Source organism: Hippocampus zosterae, chromosome 2 (genome assembly GCF_025434085.1).
Source record: "Hippocampus zosterae strain Florida chromosome 2, ASM2543408v3, whole genome shotgun sequence".
Classification (NCBI taxonomy): domain Eukaryota; kingdom Metazoa; phylum Chordata; class Actinopteri; order Syngnathiformes; family Syngnathidae; genus Hippocampus; species Hippocampus zosterae.
The window spans coordinates 11,400,711-11,425,591 of record NC_067452.1 but is presented as its reverse complement, the minus strand read 5'-3'; the positions used below and the strand labels follow the sequence as shown (position 1 = coordinate 11,425,591).

General features: G+C 42.7%; 1 protein-coding gene across 4 annotated transcripts in view; it reads right to left on the bottom strand.

Annotated features, from left to right (window-relative positions):
* Nucleotides 1–4,038: 4,038 nt before the first annotated feature.
* znf512b (zinc finger protein 512B) overlaps nt 4,039–24,881 on the bottom strand; it is a 74,552-nt gene continuing 53,709 nt past the window's right edge. The window contains exons 3-17 of one of the 4 annotated variants that reach the window (XM_052056487.1): nt 19,364–19,443; nt 19,089–19,217; nt 18,710–18,888; nt 18,345–18,622; nt 18,181–18,258; nt 17,962–18,096; nt 17,106–17,227; nt 14,318–14,410; nt 11,553–11,651; nt 10,989–11,231; nt 10,581–10,892; nt 9,753–9,854; nt 9,540–9,602; nt 7,577–7,675; nt 4,039–7,213 (exon numbers count right to left, since the gene is read on the bottom strand). In XM_052056487.1, the coding sequence (XP_051912447.1) occupies nt 6,872–7,213; nt 7,577–7,675; nt 9,540–9,602; nt 9,753–9,854; nt 10,581–10,892; nt 10,989–11,231; nt 11,553–11,651; nt 14,318–14,410; nt 17,106–17,227; nt 17,962–18,096; nt 18,181–18,258; nt 18,345–18,622; nt 18,710–18,888; nt 19,089–19,217; nt 19,364–19,443 (2,354 nt within the window). In that variant the 3' untranslated portion in view covers nt 4,039–6,871. Of the gene's footprint in view, nt 7,214–7,576; nt 7,676–9,539; nt 9,603–9,752; nt 9,855–10,580; nt 10,893–10,988; nt 11,232–11,552; nt 11,652–14,317; nt 14,411–17,105; nt 17,234–17,961; nt 18,097–18,180; nt 18,259–18,344; nt 18,623–18,709; nt 18,889–19,088; nt 19,218–19,363; nt 19,444–24,881 lie in introns of all 4 variants that reach the window. The other 3 variants (XM_052056490.1, XM_052056472.1, XM_052056480.1) reach the window with 3 other exon arrangements.

The window sequence follows — 24,881 nt, the reverse complement described above, 5'->3', positions numbered from 1 at the left end:
TCGAACACAGGCTCTCCAGTGTTAGGTCCAGACAAAAGTCATTTCCCCTGATCACACTCAGGTTTTTCAGCAACATTACAGTATCAGAAATATTCTAAAAAGTATTCTACAGTAACTGGGAAGTATGAGGGCATGACTGAAATCATGAAAATCAACATTATAGCAACCATAGAGTGTCAGAAATATGTCGTAGTTACATGACTTTTGAATAAATTAAACTTCATACACAGCACAAGCCGGCTCTTTATGGTAGTTACCACTGTACAGCTCTTATAGCTAACAATTTCAGGACAACAGACATGACTGAGTTCAAATAATAAAGACAACACCCGAAACATACTCTTTCAGACTAAAACAATGTAATGACTGAAAAATAATTCCGGTGACCATTCGTTGTTTTCAACTAAGTAGAGACTTTTGATGGGCAGTACAAATTGCTGATAAAAATGTGGATTTGTCAAACAGCTACCACAGCCTTCTTCAATCAGGTGAAATAAGCATTATGAAGGAAGTTTAAAGGCATCTAATTTTCCTCGACTATTACGGATGTATGCGTTTTTATGAATTGTGATATTTGGTGAAGCACAATATTTTAACAGAAGCCGAATAATTTCTATTTCTATTTTTTCATTCCAAGATATTCCTAGTTCTACATGGCAATACAATATTCTCAATAATTGAATGATAATGGCTGCTAAACATTTTCTTCAAAAGTACTTCAATTATTTTTGCTCCAATATGATCAATGGCATAAAAAATATGCTGTTTACTGTGACAGTTTTGGGGTAAATACAATGTACGAATAAAATCTGTCACTGTGACAGGCTTTGGTTGCAGCTCTTGTCATATGCTTGCGGTAGCCATAAGAATTAGATAGCAGGTAGATTGATAGCATACCTTTATAATCATTGATCCACTGGGCTTTCAAACAAGGCTTGTTGACTCCAGATAAAAGGAGCAGCCTCAGATTCAGGGCTCAGTCTGGTTCTTCTTTGTGACATTATCACCACCAGTAAACATCTACAATGGAAAGTGAGAAGAAGTCAGCCAGACAAGCAAGCACAATATTATGGCAGCACTTATTTTGGCTCAAAAAGTACTGAGCCAAAGGAATATTATTTTCTTCCTCAAAAATACAAAAATTCATTTCATCAAACATTTGCTGGTCAGACTAATAGATTCGGGCAAACCATTTGTCAGGCAGATAACAATGTAAAATTAAAATAGAGTAACACAATATTGTCTTGACCAAATGTACCAACAAAGCTGAATTCTGCTATAATTTCATTGCAAACGTTTGTTTGTTTTTTTCATTGAAACGGTGTACAATTGAATCAGCACAAGAATAAACAGTGTAAATACACCGGGCTTAGCGTAAATGCTAGAAGTGCCTGGCCCACTTTCATTAGGCTACCTGTACTAACTAATTTAAATTAACTGCAATCGAATAAAACAAATACTGCACTGAAATAAACATATGGTACCAAAACCAAGTTCCACAGACTGTGTTGTTAAAGATTTAGAAAAGTTTTCCAGAACCTTGCCTGCAGGACATGTCCACATTACTTTTACTGGAAGCTTATTAGCATGCTAACGATCGAGCTAGCTAGCTAGCTAGCTGTCTTATTGAATGATATTACCTTTGGTGGGCACTGTTAAACACGGTTATATTGAACAACTTCTATGTTACGGTAAGATAAATGAAAAGGAATTGCTTACCCGATGGTCATCCACGCGTGGTCGTGTTTGAGAGTAGGATTGTCTGGCTGCTTCACATGTTGGATTTTGTGTGACTGCTAATTGATGTGACTTATCAGGACGAGGGCGGGGAAAATGTGTGAGTCAGTCCGAAAAAGATGACATTTGAGGTCCTGCACAATGACGTCACTGAAAGTGTGTTAAAAGTGTGTTAAGTACCGAAGTTGGCCACTAGTTTTCCAAATGAAAAGTGAGTCGAAAGTTAAACACACTTAAACACACAATTTCTGAAAATTGTGCTCTTTCAGGACATCACTTATTTTTGGTGTGGGAGTATCCTCGTGAGCTCTAGAGTAGTGTAGACTGCGTGGAAATATGAGGACGCGAAAAATGTCCTCATTTTTCCACAGGTCCTCATTGTGAAGGTGTGTTATCATAAAATTGTCCTGAGATGTCATGAATACAAACGCACACACACACACACACACACACACACACACACACACACACACACACACACACACACACACACCACAACACACAGCCAACACAAAATGGCTGAAAATCCATTGCAATAATTTTACAAGATATAAGATATCCTTTATTTGTCCCACAGTGGGGAAATTTACAGTTCCTCGTAAATTGTGTTCTGTTTTGCTGGTTTTATAGCTTTTTGCATAAAGTGGCTCATAGAGCTCTGGGTTGTACATCTTGGCAGTTGTGACATTGCAGCAGCAGCAACAGTTGCAGACACACTAGCACCTTCATTACCTCCTACAAGTACCTTGGTGTTCTTCTGAACGACAAACTGGACTGGTCTACAAACACGGACACCCTGATTAGGAAAGGACAGAGCCGACTCTTCCTACTCAGGAAACTGAGGTCTTTTGGGGTTCAGGGGTCACTCCTTAAGACGTTCTATAACTCGGTGGTGGCCTCGGCCATCCATTATGGCATTGTCTGCTGGTCAGGCAGCATCTCAGCCCGGGACAGAAAGAGACTGGAGCGACTGGTCAGGAAGGCCAGTTCTGTCCTGGGTTGCTCCCTTGACACTCTGGAGGAGGTGGGCAACAGAAGGATGCTAACTAAGCTAAAAGCTATGATGGCCAATCCCTCCCACCCCCTCCAGCCCGCCCTGACAGCACTTGGTAGCTCCTTCAGCCAGAGACTGTTACACCCGCGCTGCAAGAAGGAGAGATACCGACGCTCGTTCCTACCGACTGCTGTCAGGCTGATGAATAAAAAATAACAATCATAATAATAATAGTAATTAAATGTGAAGGAAAATTGTAAATAGTACTGTGATTTATCCATTTTGTGTTCATATTGCATTTAATTGAAAGATGTTTGTTGTTTTTTTTTCTCTTTCTTCTTTCTACATACATTCTTGCTGCTGGAGGCTGTAAATTTCCCCAGTGTGGGACGAATAAAGGATATCTTATCTCATCTTATTTCACTGTGTTTCCTCTCCATTTTCTCACCTTTCCACTTTCCACCGTGTTGTTTTTTTTCACTAACTAGCTCTCTCGTCTCCTCGTCTGTCTTGTTCGCGTGTTGCTCAGTGTGCCTCTTCTCTAACGCCTCCCCCTTCTCTAAACTGCAGCGCGTGTGTGTGTTTGTGTGTGTGTGTGACCCTCCCCTTCCGGCTCCCATCGTTGAGGAACCGGATCCCATCGTTGAGGAGCCGGCTCCCATCGTTCACTTCAAAGAGCCGGCTCTAGAGCAGGATGTTCGATTTGAAATGAATTAACCTTGTTCTTCTTCGCTCATTGGTTTTAATTTAATTCTCTTTTCTTTTGACTTGATACTGAGAATTATTGCCGATAATTCGTTTGATACTGACGGTGAATTATCAGTCGGTTTTTGGCGCTCTCTAGACACCACAGCGCTCTGAGCATCGTCTTTGTGTACTACACACACTGTATGTACATAGTTTGCATGTTAGTGCGTGGAGCGTGTCAGAAGCAAATACATCCAACAATAAAATAAAAAATTAAAACAGAAAGGAAACACCTTTGAGGAGACTTATGATAGTAGTGTTAGATGCAACCGATTGGCCACTTATAATAACCCCAGAATTAGCTTATGCAGTACTCCCCGTGCTTATGTGGCTTATCTCCTGGAACCCCATGTTAGGCAAATGAAGACTCTTGGAGAAAATTGTCTGAAAGTATGAATGTGAGGATGTTTACAAGCGGTGTAGGAAACGGATGGATGCTTTCCATCTTAATAAAATTCCTTGGTGTACGTAAGATGAGAACAGAAGCATTGTGCATGGGCGTGTCACATAATACATACTATGGGAAAGTAATTAGACAAATATCCCAAATATTGTTTTACTTTTTTTTTCAACAAAACTTTATTATTTAGTTGAAGGTTAATGAACAGTTCATACAATACGTTTGGGAGAAAACTGTTAACAGTCCAGATTCACAGGAGGGAGAAAGCCTCCTCTGTTAGATACAACACAGCTTTATTTCAGCTATCTTTACGACATCACCATTGTGAGCTACAACACCATCTCTTATACTCTCACCCACGATAATGACACCTGCGCCATAGGCAGATGCCTTTCACTGTTTTCAGTAGGTAGCATACAAAGTCATCCAATGTCATCTGAATAAAGGTGTACAATTCTGAGACGGTCTTGACTGGATTTCGTGAACTCGCCTCAGTTTTAGGAAACAACAAAGGGAAGACACTTGAGTCAGCTGTTGTCCGGCTACAAAAGTCACACCACACACACAGTCCAGGTTACTAGAAAGCTCAAACAACACTCCTATTTCAAGCCTATTTCATGGTATAGTAAGTGTACTAAATACAGAAACAAACACACATACATATGATTTGTTGTCCCATATTGAATAAGAATAAAGGACAATCCCTATGTATTTGTCACTGTGTGTATATATAGATTTAAAAAAAACAAAACAACTTCCTTCGAGGAAACATAAATGACAAAATAACAGTGTATGCAGACAAATAAGCCTACGATATATGTGGTAAAAAGCACTGTCAGAGCAAACAAACAATAAGTCTGTAATTGAGAAAAGCTGTACGATTGTGAGAAGACATCAATACCAAAATATCAGCAAGCACACAAACTCAGCTAAACATGATGTATTGCTCCACTCTCTAAACATGTTGCGGTTAGCACACACTGCGGGATAGATATGCGTTTTCCATATCATAGGAAGACAGATAGTAAAGGGTGTAATAAAATATAAAATACCCAGGTGAAAGTGGTGCGAAACTATCATATGGGAACACCAAGGTTTGTCCGGAAAATGGGACATTAAGAATGACATGTGAAACAAGCAATTGATTCTGTGACACAACAGAGAGCATTACAAACTTTTGATTTCCCGGTCATTATAAAGTTGCTAAATGTTCAAAACACACACACACACACATTCTTGATTACTCTGATGGAAATAATCAGTGCTTGTCTCATAAATCTTTACCAGTTAAACCTGGATAGAGGAAGGTGGTCCATCCCATCGAGAGAGCGAGAGAGAGAGAAAGAGAGAGAGAGAGAGATGCATAATCAACTCCACCTTGATTACAAAGGGAGAAACATCTGAGCTTTTACACTATAAAAAGTTCATGAGTCTTAATATATATTCTAATTGCGCTCTTAAATCGGAGGTGGCATTGCGACTTGATTGAAATGACGGTGTTAAACAACATTATGAGGCGCAAACTGGTGGGGCTTCAGAAGACCTGCTGAATTCTAACAGATCGCTTAGGGTCGAGTAATAAGTGGTCAAGGGGTCTATCTTAGCGTCATCAACTTTTCTGGACTTCTCATTTGCTCACTTCATCATTTAAACATTGGATTCAAGTATCTCCTCTATTATTCTCTGATATTGCACACTTTTCAATGTGATTTGATAAGATTGGATTTATAGTTCTTTTAAAACAGAAGTCGAAAACTATCATTACATGATGTGGCAGGTATGGCTTTGTGTGGTGAGTTCAAACGTTACAGTCATGCTTGATGGCGGATGCGAAGGTGTCCATTATCGCTGCAAATAGAATCTAAAAATCTGTCCCGAGAATAAAGTATTTCTGTTCCTGTGTGACAGCTACTATATATTAAAGTACTATCTTGGCGTGCAAAATCACAAGAGGGGAACAATGAGGGTTAAAGTGCAATGCAATATCTTTGAACATCCAGGTGTAAGTTCATATATATTATTATATGCGAATTACGATTTGCAATGATAAAAGATCACTTTCCTAAACCTCTACAAAAGATAGTATTTTCATTCTCGTCTCACCTCTTTACGATAAAGCAATCGCCAAAATATGGCTTCTTCAAAACAAAAACAAGTTGTTTTTACCCTACTTGATTGTGCTGCAACAGTGCAACGATCTTCAAAAGAATTATTCCTTCAGTCAAACAATTGGCTTTAGTGACAGTATTTCAAGCTTCTTCCTTTTCTGTTGAAATTGATTCAAATGTTGACACTCTATAGAAAAAAGTCCCTATGAGATTCTGTTTACTAAGGTCAGTTGTGTAAATTGTTTTTGCACACTTAATGATGGGTTTCAAAGCAGATATACCCTTCAAGTGGTACACAGATAAAATGTACCGGTAACTAAATGTTTGGAAAGAAAGTTGAGCTTAGATGTGATGTGCTTCATTGAACACGAAAGACTGAAAACAACATGAAGCAAAACATTTTTGAACACAAATCATCAATGGCGCATTTGTAACATGTATAAATGTGACGGCATCATTGATTGGAATATATAGCTCGATAAAGATAAGTGCTTATGTACAGAGTATAACTGTGAAAGAAATGTGAACGCACATGACGTTACCATGCTAAGGGAAAATGAATTCTGTGAACATGAGTCTTTTTGAGCGAATGACACGCCCCTAACCTGAAGCAACGGCCTTTCTGCTGAGAAAATGTCCTCACTGTGGAAGTCAACAATTGCGGAAGTCGTAGATTTCATTTCTGAAAATCCTGCTGAGTGTGGGAACTGAAATAGGTGCCTTAAAAGGAGATAACTGCAATGGAAACAGTCATGTTACATGTGTACGTTTTTGAACTGCAGCCGCAACTTTTCTTTTTTTCCCCTCAGTGCTCGGTTCTCATAAAGTTCAATCACATCTGGAGCAGGCGTCCTCTGTGGTTCCTTTGTTGACAAAAAAGCAGAGCTACTCGGACAATGACAGCTTCTTCGGTTTGCCTTGTCGTGCGGAGCAACCACTGAACTGTCGGTTCGGGTCTGGATCGGTCATGTCCGTAAAGTCAGGGCTATGTGTGGGGGACTGCGTTGAGTCAGAGGACTGGGTCGAGTCCATTGCCGAGTTTTGATCGAGGTTTGGTGCTTCAATTTGGGTTTGGAGAGGCGCAACCACCTGGGGACGCTCTTTGGGTTTGCGACCCCTCTTTTTACCAGTTGTGGCACCGTTCCTCACCTCTTCCCTAATGCCGTCGTCCAGTGCTTTATTCCTGTTGTTGGAAATCCCTTCACCGTCCGACGCACGGAACCAATTCTGAAGCAATACAAACATGGTTAGAGCTGATTAGAAGCTTTCGAGAAGGAACCGGTGCAACAGAAAGACTTTCACACTTTAAATAGAACCGCAGACCATATGTTTGTATACAGACAAATACCAACTAAACCAATCCGTATAAAAATGTACATCACTTGACAATTTATATTCTTCAGAAGCAGTAAATGATTGGATTATAATCAGTACTATAGTGGGGAAAAATCTCTACATTGGCAACAATCAACTAAAACAATTGTCATTTTAAACCACATGGGATATTTAAGGTATTACAAAATAAACTAGACAGAAATTGTCCGTTGGTTTAAAGTTTACGTCCGAGTGGTATTACCGTCATTGACCCACCTGTGAGTGTGTCTTGCTTATGTGGTACTTGACGCCACTCTCCGAATTAAACGCCTTCTCACAGATCAGACACGTGTACTTTGCCAGTTCTCCACCTCCCTGTAACATACATACAAATACAAATATTACCTTTGTTCAGCATGCATGTTTTTTGTTCTTTTTTTGTCAGTGCTTTAAAACACTGGGATTCCCAGAGATTTTGGTGCTACCTAATTTTACCAGTGGTCTCCCTTTTTGGGACATCACATCTTTGCCTGGATGTTAGCCCTTATACTCTGACCACAGTGGGATAGTCTTGGGGGTGATCCCAGGGGGAATCCCAGGGAGAATCAAGAAGGGAGGACCTTGGGTGTTCATGTTTAAAGGTAACCATTTTCAAGCAATGGTCTTCAGGGTCAGTCGGGGATTATCACTTTGTTTAGGACCAGATTGCTTTTGAAGGATATCTGGCCCAGGTTGGATATCAGTCAAAGAGCATGATGGTCCATATTTTAAGAGGACTCTATTGGATGCCAACTGACACATTGTCACTACTAAACTGAGATGTATTTGCATGGACTATTCTGCATCCAAGGGCTGTTCTGCACTTGGGGTTGAAGCGACTAGTAGACTTGACTACTAGGCAGCATGCAGCAAACCATAGATTAAAGTGTCTCAACCGAGGTAGAATAATTTGAACATGTTCAAAATTTCTTTGTGACAAGAAAAATCACTAAAACTGTGGGTGAACTGTTGGCGAAATGTCAAATGTCTGTCCCATTGTAACCCGAGGAACCCCCTGCTAATTTTTGCTCGCTGTCCACAACCTACACAAAAGGGCTCCACGACCCCAAGCCAAATAACTGACCCAGTCAAATAACTGCACAATTTGGCTGGGACAGAGTAGATTTGAAATGAGCTAGACCAGTGGTCGCTAACACGCGGCTCTTTGGCGACATCTAGTGGCTCCCTGGAGCTTTGTAAAAAAAAAGCTCTGTTTGAAAATTGAAAAATATTTAGATAGTAGGCTAATATTGCTCAAATAGATATCGATACATGTTGCAGCTCCGAAAAAGGAGAGCTGTGGTGTTGTTTTTTAAAAACGTACACGTTATTTATGCTTATAACAGTCTCGACAAACACAGACATGTCTATGTCCGACTCCGTGCCTTCTCTCTTCTCGTTCAACTCGAGAAGCGTTCAAAGACAGCCTCCAAAAAAACGGAAATTCACGATCACTTCACTGACACTGAGAAAGGTGAAAATAATGCACCCAAACAAAAAAATTAAGTGAGAAAATTACAAAATAATTTGTGAACACACAACAACGGAATGAATAACATAAACAATTCTGAGACAGTCCAGTCTCCTACGTACATACAGCATGTGTTTCATTCATTGTAAGTTTTATAGAAGGCTTGTATTTTATTGCGGCTCCAGACATATATGTTTTTTGTTTTTTTTGTCCTATTTGGCTCTTTCAACATTTTGGGTTGCCGACCCCTGTGCTAGACTGTGAAAGCTGCAATTGGCTGGCCCCGCCTACTGTCCGAAGACTGCTGCGATAGGCTGCAGCACACCAGCGTCCCTTGGGAGCATAAGTGGATCGGATAATGGATGAATGGATGGATGGACTGTGAATGATGATCTACTCTACTTATTTGAAGTCATGTGTTTTACTTTTAGCACATTGTATATTAGTATGGGTTATGACTTAATCAAGTTTATTCTTTTAATTTAAGAACCACAATAACCGTCAACATTAATACTTCCAAAATAGATCAGCAGTAAAACAAATTGAAATTTTGGGAAATTGCTTTTGGAAGAACTTCTTTTACATCTTGTAACTGTATTTTCTCCTTAAGGATGAGGTAGTTCTGCTCGATTTCCCATCACATTAGTGCATTTTAATCTTCAACAGAGTGAGCTGTACGATGGTGTCTGCAGTGTCAGGGGATGTTTTGCCTCTGATGAGTGCTTATACCTGGCTACAGTTAGCAAGGTGAGCTTTTAGTCCAGACACACTGGAATAGACAGCCTCGCAGTTCTGAGAAAAAACAAACAAAACAACAATTCAACAGTCCGCCAAGAACAGCAGCATTACTGTCACAAATTTTGTGCTCGAACTTGTTTGATTTGATAACAGAAACAAATTTGCTGTCATATTGCAACTCATGAAACAAGGAGACATTCTTACTTCGTTGGTGCAGCAGATGAAGCCATTTTCCTTGACTTGAGTCTTCCAGCTGTCAAGAAGCTCCCTGCTGAAGCTGGGAAGGCCTGGGCGAGTGTAGTTCAACTGTACACAAGAAAGTGGTAATTAACTGTGTTCATGGCCAGTATAGTACACTATAGTACACAAAAAAAGACCACCACCTTTTACAACTTGAAGTATTAATGAATGGCACCCATTCTTGTGTGAGAAGTTCCATTATGTACTGTATTTTATGGACCATTGGGCACATGTATTATGAGTCGCAATATCAATGGAAGGGTCTATTTTAAAATATTTTCAGACATAATGCACTCGGGTGAAAAGGCACATTTTTTTGTGAAGCATTGTATGTTAAACAGTTTACTCTAAATGTTGATTTAATTGATTTGTGCTATCATGCTACACAACATATAGGGTAGTGCCATGTGTCTTGCTTGAATTTGTTAGCTGTGCAACTACATGGGGGTTGCTTCGAGCAGAGGATGGCATCTTCCGACAGACAAAACAAAAAAAAGTATAACCATTACTGGTCAATCTTATATCTGGTGATTGTGTTATGATTATGTTAAATGCTTTCTTGGTTGACAGCTGTAAACAAGTCAATGCAGCCATCATCATCCTCAGTTTTTTTTCCCTGTTTTTTTGCTCGGTCCCAACATCTATTGGAAGCTACGTCGTTTACCTCGCGCTGGTCCAATCTCACATTTTAAGATTGGAAATTCGCCACCATTAGAGCTCTAAAATGTCCGATAAATACGGTATCTGTTTGTGTCTCATGTGTACATAAGGCATCTGCTCAGTCTCCCTTACCCTCTTGCTATCAGGCACCAGGTCATCCTTGATACGACGCTTGGTGCCCCAGTCTTTGGCGAGCTCATCTTCTGCTATCTCCTGAAGGTGGAACACTGCCACCTGAGCTGAGCGGCGCCTCACTCTGCCACTGGGTGTCCGTTCAAAATCTTCTGGAAGGCTTTCACTCTGTGCTGAATTTTCCTTAACTCTGCTCTTCACTTGACTGTCTTTGTCGTTAACCTTGTCCTTCTCTCGGGCCAACTGTGTTCTAATATGCCATTCGGGCTGGCTTTGCTCTCTCTTCCCTCCTGAAAACCTCTCGAAGGTGACCTGGAGGAACAGTAGGGCACAATGAGTCCTTACTGTAAAAGGATGTAAACGAGGATATTTCCTTTCAAAAGATCCATGTCATGTTTGCAGTATTACTCTCTCTTTGCCAGCATTGCTGTTGGTGTCGTTCCGATTGTCTTTGTTGGGGGCTGTCATAGTAGAGGTGATGATTACGGAGTGCTCAGTGCGTACGTGGTTGTCCCTGACAGCCCTGGAGCGATATGTTTTTCCACAGTGCTGGCACAAAAACATGGGTTGCTCAACATCAGAGAACTCACGTCCACAACGCTTCTGGTGGTACTGGTAGCCCATTAGACTGGAGAAGTGAGCTGAACAGCCCTGCACATTAACAGGGGAACGTGAAAGATGTATGAAAAATATTGTTTCATAATCTTAATTTTCAGTATGAAAACATGCTGTTGGTTTTCTCTCGCAATTCCACTGGCATTGGCATTTTGATGGAATTTAATGAGAGGATAATGTTGATATGATTTGGGACAACATGTACTACAAGGCAGGAAGGAGGAAAGAAAAATAGAGAAGTGTGGTAAAATCATAACTTGTATTACAAGGAGCATAACGTGATGTGAAATCTGGAAATAGGAGACACAGCAAACTCGGCACTGGAAAGAATGAGGGAAACAAAAATCAATGTCATACCTCACTCGGACATTTGATTCGACCCATCTGTTTGAGAATTCGGCGTAGTCGTTCTCTCTCCTCATACTCGTCATCCAACTGACCTTCACTCCATGAGGACTGGAGGGGGCGGGGCACACACACACACGCACACGCACGCGCACACGCACGCGCACACGCACACACTCCAAGTGTTTTCAAAAAGTCATGGAATGTAGTTTTCATTTCATGTGTTGACAGTTTGCATGTATTAAATGGCTTCATGTGAGACTGTTTTTCATGGTTACGACACCTATGAAACCTGAGCGTTAACAAGAACTGAACAACAGATGGCAGAGCTGCCATGGAGAAGACATGCAGATGAATGGAGAGAGTATAGACTTAATGGGGGAATCCTACTGGAGAGACCTTCATGTGTTTTCCTTCTCATGTGAACACATTTGAGAAGACTGATACACAACACATGAAGTCGTACCTTACACAAAAAGATAGAAACACGGCTTTTAATGAAATAATATTTACCGCATATTCATAACCCTTCCATAGTAAACAACGTATAAGAGACCAGACATACAATATAACAGTGGCAACGGAATACCAAGGTCAAACTTGGTCAACATGCTGTGTTGTTGCACACTGCACCGATCTCTGCCACTAGGGCTGTGCAATTAGGGAATAAAATAATAATCACACTCCATCCATCCATCATTTACCGCTTATCCGGGGCCGGGTCGCGGGGGCAACAGCTTTAGCAGGGAAGCCCAGACTTCCCTCTCCCTAGCTACTTCTTCCAGCTCTCCCCGGGGGATCCCGAGTCGTTCCCAGGCAAGCTGGGTGACATAGTCTCTCCAGCGTGTCCTGGGTCTTCCTCGGGGTCTCCTCCCGGTGGGACATGGCCGGAACACCTCACCAGGGAGGCGCTCAGGAGGCATCCGAATCGGATGCCCAAGCCACCTCATCTGGCTCCTCTCGATGTGGAAGAGAAGCGGCTCGACTCTGAGCCCCTCCCGGATGACCGAGCTTCTCACCCTATCTCTAAGGGAGAGCCCGGACACCCTGCGGAGAAAACTCATTTCGGCCGCTTGTAACCGGGATCTCGTTCTTTCGGTCACGACCCATAGCTGGTGACCATAGATGAGGGTTGGAACGTAGATCGACCGGTAAATTGAGAGCTTCGCCCTTTGGCTCAGCTCCTTCTTCACCACGACAGACCGATACAACGTCTGTATCACAGCAGACGCTGCACCGATTCGCCTGTCGATCTCCCGCTCCATCCTGCCCCCACTCTTGAACAAGACCCCAAGATACTTGAACTCCTCCACTTGGGGCAAGATCTCCTCCCCCGACCCATAGGGGGCACTCCACCCTTTTAACCTTTTAATAATCACACTTATTTTAATTAATAGTGAAATCATGATTAATGAACGCCATTATTCATTGAGTTAAAACATTTCAGCTTTAAATATAACTTGAAAGAACAACCAGAGAATAGTTGGGCACACTGATCATTTTTCTTTGATGATAACATGTTTATAATCAGGAGAAGCCCGATTACTGTTCAATTAATTGCCCAGTCCTATCTGCCACGTGACCGCAATGACAACAAAAATGATTCACACTTAGCGAAGGCAGGATTTTCAACCTGAACTGTTTACTATAGATATAGGATCGAATTATGTTTGCACCCAAGTCCTTGTTTTCGAAGTATCTGCCGATAGAGAGTATCAATCCGATACCTCGGCAATGCATTATGAAGAAAAAAAAGGACGCATCCATATCGTCATAATAATCCGTTTTTTTTTTTTAATATAGGTATCCCAACATGACAACTTTTTATATGATTGTAACTCAGCTGTGGTTTCAATCAAGCAAACACTTCATGGGCAAAATAGGGCTGTGCGTCTTTGATGCGCTCTTTCGTCCTGGCTTCTAATTATTACTTCTGCTTATTACTCTGCAGGAACAGTCTATGTGGTAAAACAATCACTGCAAAATCCTGTGATATAGCTATGATTAAAAAAAAAATCACACCATGCTTTCACACCATTAGGTCAAAACCAACATTGATCTTGTACCAAAACCGGAGCGCTAACCAAGGTGATTTTTCTTTGAAAATTCAGTGGGTAAACCAACATGTCGGAAACTACGCCATTCCAAACTTGAGGATCCAATGTATGTCACAAATGATATGGTCTTGCAGGCCATGCATTATTATAAACCGTGCCCACAAAAAACCTGCACCATGCCACAAGGTTTGCATCACATACATTCATGAAACATTCATGCTACTTTTTGAAACTGATTTAAATTATTCAGCAAACCCCAGAGCGCTAATGCAGGAGTGCTCTGATAATATCTTTAAGATGCTCTCTCAGCTGTCAGACTTTAGACAGCTGTAGAAAAATATTCAGCACTTGAGGGACATCTGTTCACTAATGAAACCTAAGATAAAAACTCGAGGGGGCTCTGTGGTGACTAATTAAAATGCAACATACAAATAAGCTGCAGTATCGCTTATGGTAGTTGCCTCCGTGAATGTGTCATTTATTTACAGGATTCCAAACTAAGAGGAAAGCGACACTGGTTTCAGTGTGTGGAGGATTCTATAAATCTATAAATAGTTACGATCTGCCCTCTTTCATAGTTGCTAGTGGTGTCAAGTAACAAATTGTCCAATTGGATGGACTCACCACGTCATTGCATAAAACAAAACCTCAAAATATGGACTGCATTCTCCAGTGTTGCTGAGTGCAATGAAGTGACTTTTTGTGGTGATGGGTGTGTACCTTGGAGTTGTGTTCTGCCATGGTGTGGTAGTTGAGTCCTGCCTTGGATTTGAACTGTTTGTGGCACTGGTGGCATCGGAGGGCCTCTTGGAGCTGCATGAGGTCAAAGGTAAAATGAAGCACCCATATTGAGATTTCAAATAAAAGAATATACGCTATCAGCAAAGCAGTATTTAATCAAGGTTCCCACTCTTATCTTGACATTGTTTTCCAGGACTTTTACTTCTGTCGGGTTATCCAACATATATATAAATTCTACCCCAAAGAAGTGTTATTTTTGACAATTGCAAGTCACATTTTGTAGGCTTAGCTAGATTGCCTCAATGTTAGAAAATATAATAACACGTTGCCCCCCCCCCACCCAAAAAAATAAATGGCTCTCTCACAGCTACAAATCGATTTTCATCCCAAAAGAGCCCTTCAAAAGAACAATACTAATAAGATCTCATTTGATATATATACAGTATATATACATACATACAGTATATACAGTGATAATTTTACAGTTTACCCGCAGCGAGTCCATAATGGTATGCATTTAGAAATTTTGAATTCTGAAAGGGTCTATTTATTCCGTTGCATATGATAATAACACAAACAACAACATATCTGTACAATTATAAACAAATGCTTAAAAATTTTAAATTAATTCAGTTACAGGCCTGAGGATTTCTGAAATTCACGGTCACCGTTATTAGGTTCCGTTGGATTACCCAATGGGAAACCACGGTAACTCATTTTGGGTTCCGTAAACGTTCATCATGGGAACCCATTTTTCTAATTTGACTGATATTAATTATCAAGAATTCTGAAACTCAAAAGTATAATGTTTCAAGGGCAAATGTTTGAAAACTATGCATTAACAATGAACATTTCATCAGCAGCTGTGTACTCCAGGTTGATTAAAAAAATAAATGGATCAAAATATGTTGTACTCATGTGGCATCATGAATACAGCATACCACAAAATCTGAGTATTTTTTCCAATCTCACACTGCAAAGTTTAATTTACTGGTAATCATTAATACAGGTACGAGATGCATGTGTAATGTATCAATTTGACGAAAGAATCTAACACACGTCATCATTAGTTCTACCAACAGTTAACATTAGCATTACTACACCTTGTGACGAATGTTTTATTCCTAAAGTTACCATGCTACAACCAGTAAATTATAGAATAACCAATACTGTTTCATAATATTTTTCATAGCGATTAGCCTATAGATCTAATGACCAACTTGCCTCGTAATCGTGACGGGTCACATCTCGCTCTTGTGTTCTGTGCATACATCCCAGGTGAGTTTAGTGATACAACCTTTGGACGATTCATACGAAAAATCTGACTGGCGTTCCCATTTCTTAAATGTCATACTTAGTAGACCTTGGTGGGGGTTTTTTTCGCTGCCATCTCAAACTTTCATCGACGCGATTCCTCAGTTTGCGGACTAAAATAGTAACCCGCATGCGCACATAACGTTATCTGTTGCACCCCCCACCAACACTGAAAACAAAACAAAACGAAAGTAAATTAGAAGAAACACGCACACACCACACCACAAACACACGTAGAGGCACAGTGCAATCACGTTGATCACACAGAAGAGATTTGATCGCGTACAGTCAACTTGTGTGGGGTGACTTTTATGGTTAAACGATTTTTCGGGACCGTTAAAATGACGTCACGGAAACGAAACGCTACCGGTAACGATCGTTACCGTGAATTCCTCAGGCCTGCCGTAGTTTTTTATTATTATTTTTTGACAGAAATTTCCTTGCGTCCCAAAAACACACATTATTTGGAACTGTGCGTCCCGCGGGAAAATTATGCGTCGACGCGGGACGCAGAGGTAACGAGATGGCTGTATATACATACTGTACATTTTATACCCACACACACGCATATATACAGTACATAGTTATATACACATACAGACACATACACACACACATTTTTAATCATTTCCCCTAATTGTCGAATTTCAATTGGTGCATGGTTGAAAATAAACACAATACAGTATAAAAAATGAGTGAATATATACTTATGAAAGAAATAACACACAAAACAAACATAAGAACTTTTTGCACTTTAACTTTTAGTGAGGAAGTATGAAAAAGAGTCTCCTTCCAAAATAACACTTTATTCAGATGTTCTTCTTTTGTCTATTTTTTAATTGGGTGTTTTGATACACACACGCACACACACACACACACACACACACACACACACACACACACACACACACAAACTAGCCAGGGAAACTTGTCTTTTTATCCACGTTAATTAGAAATGTAGTTGGCCATCGTTAGAATTGTAATTGAAAGAAGTGTGTGTGTGTGTGTAGGCAGAACTTCCACCAGCACATACAACAGCTTTCTATCGGCTGACCTAGGGAACAGACATTTAATTTTATGTCGGGATTTTGGAACGTTTATAGCCAAGAGTAACATTTAAATCATTCTGAGGTGTAATTAAGAGTATAAAAACCTCAGTACAACTACTGCAATGAGTTGGGCACAACACAGATCTGTTCGCTGATCCATGGTGAGATAGTTTGCATAACAAAACGAAAGTATGTAACTAGCGTCAGCTTTTAGACAGAAATTTTGGATGCATTTTAAAAGTACAGCAGCATGAAAAACATATGTAAAATGGGTATTGAATATTGCGATATCACAAAAGCAGTGTTCCCCCCGTATGCTTTTTAAATTTTGATGCAATGTAATTGCTTCTAAGCTGCAAATATTCTGCAAATGGAGTTACAAATCCCTCCCTCCGTCTTCTGACCTTCTGGCAAATCTCCATGTGTTTCTTCAGGCCGTGGAGTGTTTTCCGAGTGACGATGGAACAGGTGGGGCACACCACTTCACCTCGCTCTGAAATTGCCTTCTGCCACTGAATGTCAGGAACTGTATCTAGAAAAAAACCCCATTATATTTCGCTGTGAGTGAGCAAATCAAATATTTGTCGTATGAAGCTGAGGATTTGTCACTTTGTAGCTTTTGTTACTGTTGCTTTTGGATGACTTTCATTCCTCACGTGCTGAGGTATGCTTTGTGTCAGTAAGACTCTGGTTTCCTGACTAATGATAATGCACATTTTGCTGTTGTGTGTCAGTTTCTATTTATTGCTTTCTAGACATTGTACTTTTGAACAATAGCAGCTTTGTTACAAAAAGTGCCTCGCTGCCTCCTACTGGTTACAAACAAGATCCCATTTTTCTTTTGCAAGAAACTGGGCTTACATTTTATTTTTGCATGGGCAGCAAGCAGGCAAGAGTAAATACAATATTTAATATGAATAAAGATTACATAATCATGTTGCACTCGTGAACTTAATAGAGATATTTAAAATAAGAATTGCAACCGATTGAGGGTGTCCCCCGCCTATTGCCCGAAGACAGCTGGGATGGGCTCCAGCACCCCCCGCGACCCTAGTGAGGATCAAGCGGCTCGGAAGATGAATGAATGAATGAAAGTATAAGCTATGCTTACTGAGTTTGTTGTGGCTGTGGTTTGTGTTAAAGTGATTCAAAAGTTTCAGATTCAAAATGAATCAGATTTCAAAGTACAAACAGTTTCAAGAAATTTTGGCAAAGATAAACCCCGTCTTTGGAAAAAGTTAGACAAAATAAATCCTTCACCTGAACTGGTGCTGGCTGCGTGTTTAGCGAAGTGTTGATTCGAAGTTGGTCTTCTGTGAGGCAACTCGCTAAATCCATTCCCGTCCGGCCTCTTCGCGCGGCTTGCCTTGAGCTTCTCCTCCACTTTTGTCATACCTGCACCACACAAATATGCGGTAGTTTGGAAGTCAGCTCTTCATATATCTGGAACAGAGTTGAGATCGATATTTTTGTCGATACCTTTCAATCCAAATGTTCCGGAGATCGAAGGCTGCTCTCCAGTGAACTTCTTCGGTGTTTTCTGCTTCCGTCCTTGCTCAAGAAATCACATAAAGGAAGAGGCAAAAAAGGTCAAGCACTTACAGTATAAGCATGCAGTGAATATTGAAACACTTTCATCTTACTGTGTTTCATTCGTTCTGGGTCTTTATCAGGGTAAGACGGCGGTAGGCTGCCACATTCGCTTTCACTACACCCTGCATCAGAGGATGTGCTTTGTGACTGCGATTGCTCAAACTGAGGCTGGGCTGACTGGGACTGGTGACTCTGCACTGACGGTTGGCTGTGCTGTTTCCTCTCACTCCTCTGGTGGGTCAGCTCTCCATTGTGAGAGGGGCTAGACACCTCGAAGTTTTTTTTCACTTTGAAGAACACTGGGGATGGAGTGTTGTTATCCAGGGGCCTGAATTAACACACCAAGGAAAGTCAGCAATACAGTATGGCATAACAAATACAATTTCACTTGACAATTTGAGCTGTAGTTGTTTACCTTTTTAGGGTGTTGAACTTGACAGGGGGTTTCTGAAGCTTATCAAGTTGCTCATCCTTTGACTCTAAACTAACCCTGTCTGGGTGGTTCCAAAGCATGTGCTTCTGTAGGCGTACCTTTGTTGCAAACGCTGCATCACAATACGGACAGCCGTGACTCTTCTTCTCAGCTACTGTGGTCTGGAATGAATGAATGAATGAATAAATAAAACATATATATATATACACACACAGCCACAGACACAAAGACAGGGAATTTAGAGAATGCACATCTAACAGCTTTTCTTTGCGCAAACGTGATCAGTGTCAGTCTGCTGTGAATGTGGAGTAGAGTGCTCATCGAATATTACTATGTAGGTGGAGAGAGGAGAGAGGCTCACCCCCTGGCATCGCTGATAGTGGTACTTTACACCATATATGCTGGGAAACTCTAACCAGCACCCTGAACACGGACATTTAACTCTGGAGCGACGCTTAAACTCTTCCTTCCATTGGACGATCAAGTGGGCCTGTTTGATGAGAGGAGAAGAAATGAATAAATGCAAGATGTTTGGCGCTACATTGTATATGATACAAATTCATATAAGGCAGCCACATTGAGCAAACAAATGACAACCACTACAAACCCTCACTTAGTTCAAAGAGGGCTACTCACAGGGATGCTTCTCAGTTCCTGCTCATCTGCTTTAGGATGACCTTTCCTCTTGCCCTCTGCTGCCTCATCACACACAGACGCTGGCAAAGTACGAAAACATAAACAAATAAATCTTGTGTTATCGCTGCATAAAACTGGTGAATCATTCAGGACACTGAAAGTTGAATAACAGAGGTGGTCAGTGGAATAGGAATACTGTAACAATTTCATTCAGCTCTAACATGCACGGTATGTACGCTGCAATTCTCGGCTTGATTAGTCTGATATTTCATTGGTTATCCAGCCATTTTCCACCGCTTATCCGGGGGTCGGGTTGCGGGGGCAGCAGCTTTAGGAGGGAAGCCCTGACTTCCCTCTCCCTGGCCACTTCTTCAAGCTCTTCCTGGCGGATCCCTAGGCGTTCCCAGGCCAGCTGGGTGACAGTCTCTCCAGCGTGTCATGGGTGGTCCGCAGGGTCTCCTGCCAGCGGGACATGCCCGGAACACCTCACCAGGGAGGCGTCCAAGAGGCATCTGAATCAGATGCCCGAGCCACCTCATCTGGCTCCACTCGATGTGGAGGAGAAGCGTCTCGAATCTGAGCCCCTCCCGGATGACCGAGCTTCTCACCTTATCTCTAAGGGAGAGCCCGGACACCCTGCGGAGAAAACTCATTTCGGCCGCTTGTATCCGGGATCTCGTTCTTTCGTCACGACCAATAGCTCGTGACCATAGATGAGGGTTGGGACGTAGATCGACTGGTAAATTGAGAGCTTTGCCCTTTGGCTCAGCTCCTTTTTTACCACAACAGACCGATATAACGTCCGCATCACAGCAGACGCTGCACCGATCCGCCTGTCGATCTCTCGCTCCCTTCTGCCCTCACTCGTGAACAAGAACCCAAGATACTTAAACTCTCCCACTTGGGGCAAGATCTCCTCCCCGACCCAGAGAGGGCACTCCACCCTTTTCCGACTGAGGACCATAGTTTCAGATTTGGAGGTGCTGATCTTCATCCCAACCGCTTCACACTCGGCTGCGAAACGCTCCAGTGAGAGTTGGAGAGCCCTGCTTGAAGGAGCCAACAGTACCACATCATCTGCAAAAAGCAGAGATGCAAGACTGAGGCCACCAAAACGGACCCCCTCAACGCTTCGGGTACGCCTAGAAATTCTGTCCATAAAGGATATGAACAGAATCAGCAACAAAGGGCAGCCTTGGCGGAGTTCAACCCTCACTGGAAACGATTCAGACTTGCCGGCAATGCGAACTAAATTCTGACATCAGCAGTATAGGGACCGAACAGCCCGTATCAGGGGGCTCGGTTCACTATACTCCCGAAACACCCTCCACAGAACTCCCCGAGGGACACTGTCACAGGTAGACTGGTTGGGCAAGTTCCCACGTACCCTCGAGGACCCTGCTAAGGGTGTAGAGCTGGTCCACAGTTCCACCGCCGGGACGAAAACCACACTGCTTCTCCTCAATCTGAGGCTCGACTTCCTGACGGACCCTCCTCTCCAGCACCCCTGAATAGACATTACTAGGGAGGCTGAGGAGTGTGATCCCTCTGTAGTTGGAACACACCCTCTGGTCCCCCTTTTAAAAAAAGGGACTACCACCCCGGTCTGCCAATCCAGAGACCATCTCCCTGATGACCATGCGATGCTGCAGAGGCGTGTCAACCAGGACAGCCCCACAGCATCCAGAGCTTTGAGGAATTCCGGGGCGGATCTCATCCACCCCTGGGGCCTTGCCCACCGAGCTTTTTAAACCACATCGGTGACTTCAACCACAGAGATACCTCATGGTCCTCAGACTCTGCTTCCTCTGGCGTGTTGGTGGAGTTGAGGAGGTCTTCGAAGTACTCTGCCCTCCGGTTCACAACGTCCCGAGTCGAAGTCAGCAGCGCCCCATCCCCGCTGCACAGAGTGTTAGTGGTGCACTGCTTTACCCTCCTGAGACGTCGGATGGTGGACCAGAATTTCCTCGAAGCCGTCCGGAAGTCGGCTTCAATGGCCTCACCGAACTCTTCCCATTCCCGAGTTTTTGCTTCGGCGACAACCGAACTTGCGTTCTGCTTAGCCAGTCGATACCTGTCAGCTGCCTCGAGGGTCCCACAGGCCATAAAGGCCCGATAGGACTCCTTCTTCAGCTTGACGGCATCCCTTACTGCTGGTGTCCAGCAGCGAGTACGGGGGTTGCCACCACGACAGGCACCAACCACCTTACGGCCACAACTCAGATTGGCCGCCTCAACAATAAAGGCGCGGAACATGGTCCATTTGGACTCAATGTGCCCCGCATCCCCCGGGACATGGGAAAAGCTCTGCCGGAGATGGGAGTTGAAACTCTTTCTGACAGGGGATTCCGCCAGACGCTCCCAACAAACCCTCACAATACGTTTGGTTCTGCTAGGACGGACCGGCATCCTCCCCCACCATAGGAGCCTACTCACCACCAGGTGGTGATCAGTTGACAGCTCCGCCCCTCTCTTCACCCAAGTGTCCAAAACATGCGGCCACAAATCCGATGATACAACCACAAAGTCAATCATCGAACGGCGGCCTAGGGTGTCCTGGTGCCAAGTGCACATATGGACACCCTTATGTTTGAACAAGGTGTTCGTTATGCACAATCCGTGACGAGCACAGAAGTCCAATAACAAAACACCACTCGAGTTCTAATCGGGGGGGCCGTTCCTCACAATCACGCCCTTCCAGGTCTCACTGTCATTGCCCACGGGAGCATTGATGTCCCCCAGCAGAACAAGGGAGTCCCCAGCTGGAATACTCTCTAGAAACCCTCCAAGGACTCCAAAAAGGTGGGTATGCTGAGCTGCTGTTTGGTGCATATACACAAACAATGGTCCGGAGCCGTCCCGCCACCCGAAGGCGGAGGGAGGCAACCCTCTTCTCTACCGGTGTGAACCCCAATGTACTGGCACTGAGCCGGGGGGCAATGAGTATGCCCGCACCTGCTCTGTGCTGCTCATATGAGCAACTCCAGAGTGGAAGAGAGTCCAACCCAGGGGTGGGCAAACTTTATGGCTCGGGGGCCACATTGATTTCTAAATTTGACAGGTGGGCTGGGTCAGCACAAGATTTGGTTCATATAAAAAACTGTATATGTTGACAGTCCATCCCAAACATCAACAGAACAAAAACATTGAAGTGTGACCATTTTTTTTAATGAGAACAGTGAAACAACTGTGGTATATGTCCTGTATGAACGTCCAAGTATGTTAACAACATACATGTGTGACAACACAAGCAAGTAAGTGCAACAATATATTGCCCCAAAACTGCAGCATACAGTACAGGTAGGTGACAAAATATAACAAAGTTAGGACTATTTGCTACAAAATGACACGAGTAAAAGACCTGGAGGTTTCTTTCCACTCACTAACTGTCTCAAACTTGACTTCTCCTCGATCATCACACAAGACAGTGTTGCTCAGCTGATGTCGTGCAATGAATTTTTGATGCCAGCCACGGGACGCTTCGAAGTCTTCGATGCCCATAGTGTTATGGAATATGCTTTCTCTCTTATTAGCGGTCCAGTTAGTGGAAAGTTTTTAGCACGATAACAGTCAAGCCATACTAGGAAACGTGTATTTACTCGACTATCCGTCGAGCCACAAGCAATTCACTCTGAGCATGGAAATATCCAGAATTGGACTGAACAAGAATCGCTTCCTCATTTTTCAAAGTCTCGTAGATTTGAGACTTTCCGACTCCAAACGTCTCCTGAATGTTTCGTACTTTGTAACGTGCTTCGTTTAATCAGATACACTTCACTTTCTCTTCCACGGCCATTACCGTTCCTCTTCATTTGGATGCCTACAGGACGTAAAAATATTCGCAATTCCAGTAAAACTCACTGCAATAAAGAGTCTCTTGCATGTCGCTGTTTTGGATCCAATGACAATGAAATAGCGGCGTAGACAGCCGGACACACTTATTCCGTCGTATTGAGCGGGAGTTGCTTGAGTTGGCGCTACTGCGGGCTTCCGTGTCATCTCCACCTCCCTCCCTGTGCTCTGCAACTTCAAGTAACTGCGCCACCTGGCGTTGAAATGCCTGTCATTACAAGTCCACATTAAATGAATGCAATCATTGACATCGAACCTTAATTGTGTACCAACCTTCGGCGGGCCGGATTAAAAAGACCAATGGGTCGGAACCGGCCCGCGAGCCGTAGTTTGCCCACCCCTTGTCCAACCCCTCTCGAGAGAACTGGTACCATAACCCAGGCTATGTGTGGAGGCAAGTCCGACTACAGTAAATATTCTCTAGTACGGTCTTGTGTTTGCGCAGTCCAATTTGTCCTGATAACAGAAATTCCTCATTTGGGAAATGAGCATGGTACATGTCCTTTATGAAGCTGCAAATATGTTGACAAAAATGCATGTGTAACAACACAATCAATAAAATACAAAAATATACTGTCCAAAAACGGTTTATATAACAAAAACTGCAATACAGGTGTATCCCAAAAAAATCACAACAGTAAAATACGTACAGTATTTTAATGTTTATTTCTTTCTTATTATTTATATTCTAAAAAATGTATTTTGGGTTGTTTTGTTGGATGTATTCTTTGGTTTATGACAATGTTTGGATCTTTTTAACTCTGTGTCCAGCGTCGCGAAAACGGATGCATTTCACTCGCTCTGCTCCAGTCGTTACAGTTCTTCTACGTTTGTGATGATCTACACAACGTAAGTGAATAGTTAAAATCTTCCGCAATTACAGTAAAACGCACGCCATTAAAAAGTCGCTTACACGTCTTCGTTTCGAATCTGACGAATGAAAATGGCGAAGCGAACACGTTCCTTCGGTCATGTCGAGTGGGTGCTGCTTTTAAGCTGGTGCCGCGTTCTCCAGGACGTAAGTGAATAAAGTTAAAATCATTCACAATTACAGTAAAACGGACGGCAATAAAAACTCACTTCCACGTCGTCGTTTAATCTAATGATTGAAAAACGCGAAGTAAAAACTTGTTTCAGCGTTGTGTCTTTTCCGTCGCATCGGGTGGGCGTTGCGTGTATTTAAGCTCCCGCGGCATTACACCTCCATCCGGGTTACGGGTAGTGGAATTTCTGCTTATGCAAGTTCCGGTAACACGTAATATCGTAGTCAAAATGTTCATGCATAGGTTTTTATTCCGGGTGGAGGATATTCCTTTCCATAGAATTCCGGGGATGGGAATATTTACTGTATATCCAGTCGGAACTTCTCTACTTCCCACACCAGCTCGGGCTCCATCCCTGCAATAGAGGTGACATTCCACGTCCTCCGCTACGTAATATCATAGTCAAAATGTTCATGCATAGGTTTTTATTCCGGGTGGAGGATATTCCTTTCCATAGAATTCCGGGGATGGGAATATTTACTGTATATCCAGTCGGAACTTCTCTACCTCGCACACCAGCTCGGGCTCCATCCCTGCAATAGAGGTGACATTCCACGTCCATAGAGCTAGCTTCTGCAGCCGAGGATCGGACCGCCAGGGTCCCTGCCTTTGGCTGCTGCCCA